Source organism: Opisthocomus hoazin, chromosome 6 (genome assembly GCF_030867145.1).
Source record: "Opisthocomus hoazin isolate bOpiHoa1 chromosome 6, bOpiHoa1.hap1, whole genome shotgun sequence".
Taxonomy (NCBI): Eukaryota; Metazoa; Chordata; class Aves; order Opisthocomiformes; family Opisthocomidae; genus Opisthocomus; species Opisthocomus hoazin.
In genome coordinates this window covers 3,605,199-3,614,759 of record NC_134419.1, presented here as the reverse complement: position 1 = coordinate 3,614,759, position 9,561 = coordinate 3,605,199, and the positions used below count along the sequence as shown (strand labels likewise).

Sequence of the window (9,561 nt, the reverse complement as noted above, 5' to 3'; positions counted from 1 at the left end):
AGCTCTGCGCCGCGAGCTCTACGCAACGGCCGAGCCGTGCGCACCGACACGCCGGCCGGCTTTACGCTGACGGGGCCAGCGGTACAATCACAGGGTATTTACACAAGATTTGGATGAAATGTTTGGAAACAATATACAAGGGCTACTCTAAATGACCCCCTCCTTCCTGAATGTTTTCCATTACAAGAGCCCCCGACTCCCATACAGCTTCCAAAGCCTCGTCCACATCCCCGGGCTTTGCGATCGGCCTTCGAAATGTCTCGGGGTAGGGGGGGAGGAAGAAAAAAGGCTTAGGTTAGAGGAGTAGTTTTTCTTTATGCAAGAAACGCCATGCAGGCTTTCCTGTGTTGTAACATGGAACTAGGTCAGGATTACTCGCATTGAAGGGAAATGGTCAGACAGTGGCACATGAAGAAGAGCCCCGCACTGACGCTACCAAAACCCACCACGGCTGCGAAGCTGCTGGAACGAAAGAGCACGGGAGAAGGAGTGAAAATGGGCAGCTCCGCTCTCCCCTCCCCAACACAGCCCTTGGCTGTAGGCAGCGTGCCCTGTGCTGTCCCACCGGGTGCCATCATCCTGTCGGATGCCACCGTCCCGCCGGATGCCACCGTCCCATGGATGCCATCCCACCAGGTGCCATCGTTCCACCGGGACAGGCCACGCAGCTACAGCCCGCGGCGGCTCCGCGACACAGCAGGAGTACAACAGGAGTCCAACCACCCTGCCACCAGCAGGCTGGCAGGCAGCCGCTGATACCTTGCAATAAATATCAAGAATAAAAAAGACACCCCCCAGCCTGAACCCTCCCTGCTGATGCAGACGGGTGGGCGCTTGCTGCAGCTGCAGGTGCTAAAACGGGGGGTGAACCCCGAAGGATCACCCCCCCCAGCACCTTCTGAGACGCAGGAACGGGTGGGTATGTCACCAGCGCAGGTAAAAGCTATTTAGGATTCAAAAGCCAAATGCTGACAAATTAGAAGTGATGAGGTATAGATGCTGGCTATCATAAAAGCTGATGTATAAAACCCATTTTTTTTTTGTATATTTCTATATATATAAAACAGCACGTTTATCAAATTTGGTTTTATATACACACATGTGCATATATTTATATGTATGCATATTTAGGTATTTATATAGAGAGCATAAGCTTGTGTTTAATCACATACCACCTCTTCCAAGGGACCTTGTTCAACAGAGGGGAAAAATACAAAGGATGAGCTCCCATTCTGATGTTTCCTTGCATTGCTGTCAGCCACCCAAATAACCGCTGTAAAACAGATGTTTTCCTTTACATAAATAGCAATGCAAAGAATGCTTTCTATGTAAGCTTTTAACGTGACCTGCAATCCCATTTTTCGTTCCTCTTCCCCCCGAGATCAGTTTTTAAATCGAAAAAGGGACCCAAGCGAAGCCGTCTAGCCGCAGGTACGCTGCTAAACGGAACTAAAGCCACGACGGGATTCCGGCGCTGCCTGGCCTTGCCAGCTGCCGGAACGCCCAGGTGCCCGCAGCGGTCGCGCTGGAATCGCCCCGCCGCCGCGGGAGGAGGGGAAGCGGCAGCAAGGCGTGCCTCGCTCCTTCCGATGGCGACGGACGGAACGGTTGTTCTTTGCAGCAATCCATATTCAGGGTTACAAAGGAAAAAGGACGCGGGCAGTGGAACACCCAGCGCTTGGTTAAGAAGCGGCAGTGTGAGACTTACCTCGCTCGGAACCTTTGCCCCAAGGATGGCGAGCTCTGAAGTCCAACGCACAGGGAATTAAAGTGTAAACATTCACATATTTAATAGTACCATCAAAATAACCATCATCACTACATTAAAAACTTCAAAAATGGATTGGCATATGGTCCTAATATAAATTAAATATATGAACTAAAAGTAAATAAATTTAACATTAGGTAACGCTATAAATAAAGGTAAATGAGTTTAGTGTACCTTTGAGTCATAAAAACGCCTTAAAAAACAGGTAAGTTTACAGCTGATCACCAACACTCTGGATACCACCGTCGTGACTTTTTTCAAACATCGATAAGTCTACATTTGACAATTCAGAATGATTTTTGGCCACTGAACACTTTGATGGAGGAAGAGGTGTGTGGGATGTCCAGGATGAAGTCCAAGTTTTATTTCGCAATAAAACTTCTTTGATTCCCAGCGCTGATAGCAAGGCTCTTTCTTTTCAAAACCTTAATTTTAAGTGCTTTTTAATTTTGGTTTTTAACTCGTTTAGATATCCATTTTGCGAAGGCTCATCCTGCTGAAGGAGTCTCTGAGGGAGAGAAAATACAATGATGAGCTCACATTTTCCATGCTGAAATAAGAAGCCTCGTCAGATGAATGACTCTGTACTCGATTTCCCGTGTTTTCTACACCTGGCTACGACAAAAATTAAGTCCCCTGACATTAACCCATTGCTTTCCAAACGAAATGGGTTTGGATCTGCATCTGGGATCATGTAACTGCCCAAGGTTTACCGACGCGAAAGCTGACAGAAAGTTTAACTGATGTGTGCGTAGAGAAGCAGCACAAACCACCCGCACTACTGAAATCTTCTTGAAGTCTTGCAGATAAATCTCTAAGTGGAATTTGCCGGGAATACCCATATTAGACCCCCAATTAGAAAATAATTGCTGCGAGAAGGGTGCCCGTGAGGTTCCCACCGGGCGGGGAGGGAAGTGGAAAGGGGCTCCAGCAGAGAACAGCCAGGACACGCTGCGCGAGCTGGGGAGAGCTTAAAAAGTCCTGAGCCCACACAGTGAGGAAAGGCCACCTTCCTGCAGTATCCAGCGGGCAGAAAAAGACATCAATTCAGCTGCAGAAACACCGCTAAGCACTGCCGTGTGAGCTAGGAACACTCCTTGCCTTCCTCATCCAGCACCAAGTCTTGCTCTTTCTATAACACAATTTTGCTGAGTTTCTCTTTTCACAACATATTTTGTGTTCCCCGTTGCTCTTTACCTCTGAACAACACTTACAAGAGGAGAGGTTCAAAGCCAGGGCTGCATTCTCCTAAACCAACGCCATGGGCATGAGCTGAAGATCACACTCCCACAGATCTCCTAAAGGGTCTAAAAGCACCATCTAAAAGCTCAGTGCTAACGATGCTCCTTCCAAAAACCAACCCCGTCACTGGCGTCAGACCGCGATGCCAGGGCAGCCTTGCCGGACTGCGTCCACCTGCCTCGCTGGTAGGGGACACAAGTGGGGTTGTCACGCCAAAGATGGGTTCCAGTGCCACGGGCTCTGATCTCCATACACTCCCAGTGGGGACTTTACGTTCAGTCTCCTTGCAGAGGAACACAAAGCCCAGACTCCAGCGGACCGGTCTTCCAGCATGGAAGACGCCAACTGTTTTTCCACCCTGCCTGCCCCTGGAGCTCCTCATCACCCCAGTTCCACTGGGAACAAACAAGTGTCAAAGTCCTGCCACGCTGAGGGTGGTTTCAAATCTGGAAAGAATGGGGACGCAGGATGAAAAATAAATTTCTCCTTGATCAGGAACAAAAGGAACCGTTGCAAGCATCACCTACCATCAAGTGCTGGAAGGGGATGTGCTCTGAGGTCAGGACAGAGGAGAAAAGGGACGGACTCAGCCAAAAGACCCAGAATTGAAAACAAATAGAGGTCACAGGTTCACCAGAAGATCAGACACCCCAGTCTCACACCCTCCTTATCTCTGCTGAAAGAGTAAAATCAAATATCCACCTGTGGCATGTGACCGGCAGCACTGCCTTATACAGCTGTGGGATCTTTCTGTTTATCAGAGGCTGGAGAGCTTCCTTTAACCGGTGGTAATTCCTTTCGAGCTCTCGCTGATACTCCTTCTGGTCCGGACCGATCAGGCTCTTGTTCTTGCGCAGAGCATCTTCGCACCTAGGAAACAAAAGCCTGTGAAACCTGGGCACGTAAAAAAAGATCCACGTGCTAGAGGCTCGTTAATCTAATAGTACAAAAGAAATCGTTCTGTTCCTCTGGGATGACGCATAATATCCTTCTCTATCTTGTCTTTTGGGTAATAAAGGCTCGGCTAAACCGGCTGGGGTCCATGGGGAAAGGAGAGGGTGTCATACTTCCAATTTCCACTTCACTTCCAGAGTAGCAACTCCCTTTTAATTTTAATTTACTCTCCAGTTACATTTATCCTCCCTGAAGAGAAACAAGAAGCTAATCTCTGCATAGCCACTTCCAGCCCAAGAGGACTTCACGACGGACAGACCTACTGCTCTCCCCAGAAAAGATTAATAAAGAGCAGACTACGAGACGTTCATCAGGAGCTCTCCTACTTGGAAAGACGTGACTTTAACAAAGGGTGTGAAAAGAACCGTATCACCAATGCCACTTACTACATACGGGAAAACTACATTGCCACCAGGTCCACTTGCACAGAACATTTTTATTTCAAATTTTTTTTTTTTTAAGTCCTTGGCACTTGCAAACGATGCTGGGCTGAGCCTGCAGTTTGTGTTACTCACGAGGAAAGCAGAGCAGCCAGCACGTTTCTTGACAGAATTCTGCCAGCCTGCTTCCGCTCCGTTCGGAGAAATGCGTTTCAGAAGGACACTAAATCTCCTGACCAGTTCCGCAGTTTCTCCCGACCCTGCCAAGCCGCGAGTTCATTTGCGCCAGCGTGGCTAGTCGTGTTTTCTGACACGGGAACACTTGTTCGCAGCTCAACTGGGATCACTAATTCATCCCTGATAAAGAGCAAAGCCAAACGACTTCAGCCGCTCCATCGGACTTCGGTCATGGACCTGCAGCCCCGGAGAAACCACCCGGGCAGCTGAGGAACCCAGCTGCGCACGGAGACCGGACCGACGGAGTGACACCACCAGCACTCCTCTCTCCCGCCACCCCCCGCAGCAGCGACTGCGTCCATCGGGCAGCCGGAGGACAACACCCCGTACCTTTTGGTGAAGTCTTTGAAACAGAGCCGCAGTTTGTTGTGGTGTCTGAAGAGCTTTGGATCGTTGGGTATTTCAGACAAGAAAACTTGTGCGACTTCTAATGGTCCCTTTAGGAGCAGAAGAGAAAAAGCAAGGTTCTTGGAACCATCTGTCATGTGCAACTGCTGGAGAAAGTTCTTGCACACAGAAACATTGGTAAAATGCAACATTTCCTTACTCTTGAAGAACTGCAGCTGGTAACACTGGCGTAAATCACCAAGCATCACGACAACTGAATCTCTCTTTAGTTTTGGTGCTTTTTTCTTTTTTAAATAAAACTCTGCTTTTGGAAAACAGCGTGAGAAAACGCACAGCCTCTACGTTTGTTTTCTCTTATAAGGACTCTTGACAAAGTTTGCTCAACTCACAACTAAGACAAAGTTTCAACAATGCAGGTGGAACCAGGGAAGCGTTTGCCAGCACTGCAAACTCAACCCAGAACTTGAAACTCCAGCTGATTTTTTTCCAGCTTGTGCATTAGCACAGCTTTATTCACACTCCCTCAGTTTTTCCTCAGTTTTTCTCCATTCACTAGTTCTGCTTTCCATTTTGTTCAAAAACCAGTGCAGGACGCCATCCTACTTCCACCCACCAGAGCCTGGCTGACCAAAGGGAAAGTAATAAAACATTTTTGGGTTGTTTTTTTTTAAGGGAAAAGGAGAAGCAGGCAGGAACAACTGCGACTGCCAGGAAGGAGCAGGTAACTGGGGGAGGAGGGCTGTCTCTTCTCAGCCACTTTCCACATCTACCCGCGTTTTCAGGACTCTTACTCAAATGGCAAAGCCACGGAGAGCAGCTGGTCTAGACCCACCAGTGACCTTCAACACATCCCACAGGCTGAACAGGGATAAAGATCCAAGGTAATTTAGAAACCAGGCCCAACACTGAGCATCCACTGCACTACCCCAGTGTCTCCAACTGGGACGGCGATCCTCACCTGATTTACTGTGGTACCTACTGATCCTTGCAGCACCATCTGCAGCATCTTTGGGTCCGCAGGGTCTTGGTGGGTTGCAAAAGCCAGTTCCTGTGTTTTCTTCTGCATGTCCTCTATGGCAACTTCAATGGGCGTCAAAATGATCTAAGCAAGTAGCCAGAACAGAGGACGCTTGTTACGGCCAAGACTCTCAACCAGACGCGTACTTTCAGAGACACCAAGGTGACTTGGGTCATACTCAAGTGGTGGAGGAGACCAACAGGACCAATAGTCTGGACTGAAGCACTTTAGAAATGCATAGTCTTAGTCTTGGTTTAAGAACACCAAGAAAAAGTTTGATTTTTAAATGTGTTTCTACCTCTGGGTACTCAGGGCCTTTCTGAGATGGCTTCTGAGGAGGCAGACTCGTGTCCCTTTGTGGTCACTGCAACCATCCACCCATGGTTACAGCACTACGTCAGCGCCTAAACGCCCGCAGGTTCCCTGCCTCGCATGAAAACGCATTTTTCATCGTGTCCCAGGCATCACATCCGTTCCTACCCACCCCTGAAAAATTAACATAGCTTTGGGATAAACCTCTCCAAGCGGCCGCAGGACCCCACTGGCCTGGGTCCGCTGAGACCACGTGAGTGGTCCCACAGAGCAACAGGAGATGTTGCTCAAGCGGAATGGAAGGGAGCAATCAAAGGAGAGGGGTCTCGTGCACAGTCCCCGCAGCAAACAGCCAGAGCAGCTCATGACGGCGCTGCGTGCTCTCACTCTCTGCCAAATTTCTGCGTCTTTAACGGAGAGGGGAAAGGTAGGGTGCGGATGGCCAGGAGGGCGCATCTGGGTAACATGACGGGGCGAAGGGACGGGGCCGTGCCATCAAACTCCACGTACAACAACACATCATGCGTGAGTTTCGGCAACGTCCACTTCCCTTAGTCTTGTGTAATAAAAGCAGTGTCGTGTAACAGCAGTCCCCGAGAGCGCAGGGCTCACCTCCTCTTTGTGGATGACGTTTATCCTGGTTTTAATGTACGGGAAGGCGTGGGACGTGGTCAGGATGGTTTTGCGCTTGAACTGCTCATGCAGCTCCCCGTGAGCTCGGCCGTCCAGCGTGAAGGGTGTGCAGTACATGAAACGCCGCAAGTTGTAGTTCTTATCGAAGTAAGTTATCCTGTCCTTCATCTCGTAGGTGTCGAAGTACGGCTCCACGTAGGTTATCTGAATGTAGGCCTGCAGAGAGGAACCCGGGCGTCACGGTGAGGCACAGCGCCAGACAAGCGCTGACGTTTCAGCAGTGCAATAACCCGGTTTGCATTCTTTCCTCTTGGAGCCACCTCTGGAAGAACGAGGACTGGTTTTTTTGCCTTTTCTCAGAAATATCACACTACATCGGCAGGGGCCAGGGGTGCTGGCAGCTGCTCAGCAGCTTCTGGACTGGATAAACACAGCGCACTGCCCCCGCTCCTCTCACGCTCTTCACACGAAGAGTCTCCTTCCCTTCATTGCAGTTAACGCCCTGCCCTGCGCCACAGTCCCGTTTCCTAGGCATGCTCCTGATGCTTCTGCTGCCCTTAAAGGACATGGCACAAGAGTGACAAAACGCTGCAGCGACAAAAAAGCCCGAGGCCAGTGAATGGCAAACTCCCTCCCTTCTGTTTAACAACTCCATCAACGATTTGGACGAGGGGATCGAGTGCCCCTCACTAAGTTTGCAGGTGACACCAAGCTGGGCGGGAGTGTTGGTTTGCTCGAGGGTAGGAAGGCTCTGCAGAGGGATCTGGACAGGCTGGATCGATGGGTCAAGGCCAACTGCATGAGGTTCAACGAGGCCAAGTGCCGGGTCCTGCACTTGGGTCACACCAACCCCACGCAACGCTCCAGCCTTGGGGAGGAGCGGCTGGAGAGCTGCCCCACGGAAAAGGACCCGGGGGTGCTGGTCGACAGCCGGCTGAACACGAGCCAGCAGTGTGCCCAGGTGGGCAAGGAGGCCAACAGCATCCTGGCTTGGATCAGGAATGGTGTGGCCAGCAGGAGCAGGGAGGGGATCGTGCCCCTGTACTTGGCACTGGTGAGGCTGCACCTGGAGTACTGTGTTGAGTTTTGGGCCCTTCACTACAAGAAGGACATTGAGGGGCTGGAGCGTGTCCAGAGAAGGGCAATGAGGCTGGGGAGGGGTCTGGAGAACAAGTCTGATGAGGAGCAGCTGAGGGAGCTGGGGGTGTTTAGTCTGGAGGAGGCTGAGAGGAGACCTTATATCTCTCTACAGCTCCCTGCCAGGAGGTTGTGGCAAGGTGGGGGTCGGTCACTTCTCCCAAGTAACCAGCGACAGGACGAGAGGCAATGGCCTCAAGTTGCGCCAGGGGAGGTTTAGATCAGATATTAGGAAAAATTTCTTCACGGAAAGGGCTGTCAAGCATTGGAACAGGCTGCCCAGTGATGGGGTTGGGCCACCATCCCTGAAGGGGTTTAAAAGATGTGTAGATGATGCACTCAGGGACACGGCTCAGTGCTGGACTTGGCAGTGCTAGGTTAGCGGTTGGACTTCATGACCCTATGGGTCTTTTCCAACCTAAATGATTCTACGATTCCATGACTCCTTGCACTCAGCAGAGGCGACAGAGAAAGGCAAACGCAGCCTGGGCCTCCGCTGTCCTTTCGTCTCCTCCCACCAACCATTACAAGGGCAGGGCCTGGGGCACGGAACAAAATGACCAATTCTGCATCGCGTTGCTGGGATGATTCTCCCCAACTCCCATCCTGAGCCGTCGCGAGATGCTCGTTTGTGGATTTTATTGCCTGCTTGGTGAAATTCAGGGCAGGGATTTGTTTCCACTGAGTTTGGACAGTTCTACTTCTAAACCTGCACTTGTGTTCTTACTTGTTAGGGGTCTAGTTTACATTTGTCCACAGGGTTTGAGTCCTTATCACTTCGAGCACATCTTCACCAACCGTTCTCCGTAAAACCCCTACAATCAAGAGCAAATGCATTGAAAGAAACCATCAGAGATGGGGGGCTGGAGAGACAAAGGCATATTCAGGGAAGGTGAAGCTCCACGTGCCTGTAACAGTAGCTGTGCTGGGGCTGAATGAGATCTGCTGAACCTAGAATTACATCAGTCGCGTTCCAGGGGCAACAGGAAAAAACCAGCCTGACGCCCTGGAAAAGCAGGAGAACTCGGGAGCCTTCCAGCTGCGTGCACACACGCTGCGTGGCTCATGCACCAGCCCTCCGAGCTCGCTGTGTGTCTGTGAGCTCAACCGAAAGCTGGGGTCAATACGGGATCTGCCTGGCAATCAGGGGCCGCAGCAGAGTGCGGCTTTGCTGGGCTGGCTGCATTCTGAGCTCGGCTTCACGCGCTGAAACCTCAGGCAACGCTGCTGCTTTCAGCGCAACGCTGACAGCGGTCCGAATGGCTGGTGAGCGACAACGGGACATCAGATCTACTGCCAGGAATTAAAACAGGGCCAGGTCTGCCCCCTGGCACGACAAACACGGCTCTGGGCCGCGCACGCTGCGAAACCGCTCTTTCTCTCCCAGTGGGGATGGCCCCTCATCTGTCCCCAGTGCTTACTGGGGAACGCCTCTGACCCATGCTGTCCCCCAGATTGTGCTAAGATGTTCTCTAGACAACAGGTTAGTTGGCACAAAACCAGGCCAGACTCGCCACTTGCACAGTACAGGA

The 9,561-nt window shown here is 51.0% G+C and overlaps 1 protein-coding gene across 1 annotated transcript; it reads right to left on the bottom strand.

Moving 5' to 3' along the window:
• Nucleotides 1–1,126: 1,126 nt before the first annotated feature.
• Nucleotides 1,127–7,123, bottom strand: LOC142361760 (dedicator of cytokinesis protein 7-like). The gene is made up of 5 exons (XM_075424335.1): nucleotides 6,872–7,123; nucleotides 5,888–6,031; nucleotides 4,912–5,018; nucleotides 3,713–3,880; nucleotides 1,127–2,276 (listed from the first exon to the last, which is right to left on the bottom strand). Exons 1-5 carry the CDS (start codon nucleotides 7,058–7,060, stop codon nucleotides 2,234–2,236), a joined length of 651 nt encoding a protein of 216 aa, XP_075280450.1. The 5' UTR covers nucleotides 7,061–7,123; the 3' UTR covers nucleotides 1,127–2,233.
• Between the last annotated feature and the right edge of the window lie 2,438 nt (nucleotides 7,124–9,561).